General features: G+C 40.4%; 1 protein-coding gene across 1 annotated transcript; it reads left to right on the forward strand.

Moving 5' to 3' along the window:
* The first annotated feature begins 1630 nt into the window (after window positions 1-1630).
* si:dkey-248g15.3 (glycine-rich cell wall structural protein 1.8) lies at window positions 1631-2982 on the forward strand. Its single transcript, XM_024437482.2, has 5 exons — window positions 1631-1710; window positions 1838-1882; window positions 2131-2141; window positions 2228-2254; window positions 2665-2982. Exons 2-5 carry the CDS (start codon window positions 1870-1872, stop codon window positions 2866-2868), a joined length of 255 nt encoding a protein of 84 aa, XP_024293250.1. The 5' UTR covers window positions 1631-1710; window positions 1838-1869; the 3' UTR covers window positions 2869-2982.
* The last annotated feature ends 725 nt before the right edge of the window (window positions 2983-3707 follow it).

A 3707-nucleotide genomic window follows, 5' to 3' on the forward strand; every position in this document is an offset into this window, starting at 1 on the left:
ACCAAAAACTCAAGGCCAAATATACACTGCAGTTGCTTACCAAGAAGGCAGTGAATGTTCCTGAGTGGCCTAGTTACTGTTTTGACTTCAAATTGCTTGAAAATACACATGACCAAAAGTATATGGACACCTATTCGTCGAACATCTCATTCCAAAATCATGGGCATTAATATGGAGTCGGTCCCACCTTTGCTCCTATAACAGCCCCCACTCTTCTGGGAAGGCTTTCCACAAGATGTTGGAACATTGCTGCGGGGACTTGCTTCCATTCAGCCAGAAGAGCATTTCTGAAGTCGGGCATGATGTTGGGCGGTTAGGCCTGGCTCACAGCCAGCGTTCCTATTCATCCCAAAGGTGTTCGGTGGGGTTGAGGTCAGGGCTCTGTGCAGGCCAGTCAAGTTCTTGCACACCGATCTCAACAAACCATTTCTGTATGGACCTCGCTTTGTGCATAGGGGCATTGTCATGTTGCCACAAAGTTGGAAGCACAGAATCGTCTTTGTACGCTTAGAATTAAGATTTCCCTTCACTGGAACTAAGGAGCCTGAACCATGAAAAACAGCCCTAGACCATTATTCCTCCTCCACCAAACTTTACAGTTGGTACTATGCGTTGGGGCAGGTAGCGTTCTCCTGGCATCCTCCAAACCCAGATTCGTCCATCAGACTGCCAGATAGTGAAGTGTGATTCATTACTCCAGAGAACATGTTTCCACTGCTCCAGAGTCCAATGGTGGCGAGTTTCACACCACTACAGCCAACGCTTGGCATTGCACACGGTGATCTTAGGCTTGTGTGTGGCTGCTCGGCCATAGAAAACAAATTTCATGAAGCTCCCGATAAACAGTTCTTATATTGATGTTGCTTCCAAAGGCAGTAGTGAGTGTTGCAATCAAGGACAGACGATTTTTACAGGCTACACTCTTCAGCACTCTGAGGTCCCGTTCTGTAAACTTGTGTGGCCTACCACTTTGTGGCTGAGCGGTTGTTGCTCCAAGACTTTTCCACTTCACAATAACAGCACTTAAAGTTGACCTGGGCAGCTCTATCAGGGCAGATATTTGACAAACTGACTAGTTGGAAATGTGACGGTGCCATGTTGAAAGTCACTGAGCTCTTCAGTACAGGCCATTCTACTGTCAATGTCTATGGAGATTGCATTGCTGTGTGCTCGATTTTATACACCTGTCAGCAACGGGTGTGGCTGAAATAGCAGAATCCACTCATTTGAAGGCGTGTCCACATACTTTTGGCCATGTAGTGTATCAAGAAAATGTTTTTTTTTGTCAAGTTCCTTAAATGCGCTAAGAATTACATAAAAACAAACAGCTATCCTGCACCATTCCCAGAAGATTGTGGGATGGTTGTATGAAAAATAATCATAGGAAAACCACACTCTCACCAAGCTCTATGAAACAAAGCTGGGTAGATTTCTGCTTTCATCATCAATCTTCAGGTTTGACATAATTATGATGTCCCTGTTTTGTCTTTGTTTTTAACCACCTCGTTTTTAACTGTCAGTATCATTACCATGCCAATATTTTGGGTCACCTATCATCTCATTTCTCCACCCTGCTTTTTCTGTCCAACTACAAACACCTTTCCACCTGTAATTAAAAGGACTGGGTGTGGTTTTTACATACTCGACACTCTCTTATAAATACAGACTGAAAATACAGTTTATGTACAGTCCTTCAACCTCCAGTACCAGGTGAGGCTTGTGTAAATGGATGGGTTCTTATGCAACTCTTGTTTATATGACGAAAGTAACTTTGATATTTACAAGGATAAGAAAATACCGGCTTTTAATTTGATATACTGATTATTTTGTCCAACAGTGTGATTTCAGTGCCAATTCTTGTCTGAGAAAATGAGTGATCCAGGTAAGTGTTGAAGTTGTTCACTTCATTTACTGTATTATGTGCACTGAGGTTTTAAATGAATATGCAGTTATGTAGTTTCACAACTCAACCCTGAAGTTGAGAATATATTGCATTGACATTGCATTTACAATTTCAAGGAGTAGACTAGTATGGCCAACATGCTTTCTCGATGCTTAATGGGAAACAATGACAATGCATTCCTCTATTATTTGAATAACTTCAAAATATTCCTTACTTTTTATCCACAGCAAAGAAACCGGTAAGTTAGTTAACTTACTTTTCAAATACAGAAAATACCTTCAGACATGTGTGCTATGTGTTTGACATAATGTGTTGTTGTTCCAGGCGGAGTCCACACCTGGGACTGATGATGTAAGATATCTGCATTATTTGTCTATCTCTGCTTCTTTACTTCAGTCAACTGTCTTAAAAAACTTTTCAAATCAAGCGAAGTAAAGAACAAAACTATTTTCTAGCTTGCTATATCTTAGATCCCAGTGTTGTCCTGGTGGATGTAAACAGAATACTGTCTGTTTCACAGGGCTCCGGAGGAGAGGGCAAGGGAGAGTTAGGAGGCTTACAAAATAATAGTTCATACACATTAACGTAATAACATTAATATTGTTTCGGAAACACCCCAAAAAATGGAATTTAGATTTTCACATGTCAGGGTAATGGGTGTAATCGTTGAGACAATTGAAGGGAAAACATTTCCATTCATAAAGGAAAGGTTTTCCGATACCAATAGGTGAGTCTAGTAATGTTATTTTTGTCATTTCCAGGGGAAGAAGGGAAAAGGTGGAAAAGGGGGACACGGCCATGGGCATGGAAAATCCGGCGAGCATGGAGGAGATCATGGAGGCGAGCATAAAGGAAAAGGAGGCGAGCATAAAGGAAAAGGAGGCGAGCATGGAGGAGATCATGGAGGCGACCATAAAGGAAAAGGAGGTGACCACGGAGGAAAAGCAGGTCGTGGAGGACATTAAAGATTTAATCATGCACCATTTGTATCTGTTTCATCACGGTAGCTATTACGGAAAAAACATGTTGAGCGATTTATTAAAGTTGACAAATCTCTAATAAAACCTACTTATAAAACAGTCATATGTTTGTATAACTTCTTAATGCATAATAATCATGCAATTCAATGAACATTTTACAAAATAGAAACACAAAAATTATAGCAAAATGTGTAAATTGTTTGCCATCTAAACAAGTCACTATATTTCAGAGTCGTCGAGATACTATCATACTACACCATTCCTGTGTAGCCCATACCAGACCAACACATCAAACATTCAGTGAAGGACAGCTCAACGCCATTTTTATCATTTTACTCACATACAGAACATTAACCAACGGGGTAGTAATAAACCCGGAACAATGACCATGTATGTCCCTGAGTCTTGGAAATATAATCCTTTCTTGTGGATATTTGTCTCCCCTTGCACCACTCTGTTTAACCGTTGTTATCAATCATTTCCATGTGGACAACATTCAGGAAGAAAATCCCAAATGTTTTATTAACCATCAGCATTTTTTCAAAGCGCGTAAAGTAGGCCTACTTGACGGATAAAAACATGTCACAATAGGCCTGATGGAAAGGAAATGTCGGTAAACTTTCCAAATGTCGTCAAAACAAAATAGGACAAGGTGTGATCTTTAGGTTTAGGTAAAATTACGGTGGAAACGCTTTTATGCGCAAATATTGATATAATAACCATCATATCAAGTAAAGTCACGACATGACATGTTGCGTGGTCCTCCCACTACGACTCAAGAAAACAGACAATTTATTAGGCAACCACAAATTAAATATACGAAC

This window comes from Oncorhynchus tshawytscha, linkage group LG11, assembly GCF_018296145.1.
Source record: "Oncorhynchus tshawytscha isolate Ot180627B linkage group LG11, Otsh_v2.0, whole genome shotgun sequence".
Classification (NCBI taxonomy): domain Eukaryota; kingdom Metazoa; phylum Chordata; class Actinopteri; order Salmoniformes; family Salmonidae; genus Oncorhynchus; species Oncorhynchus tshawytscha.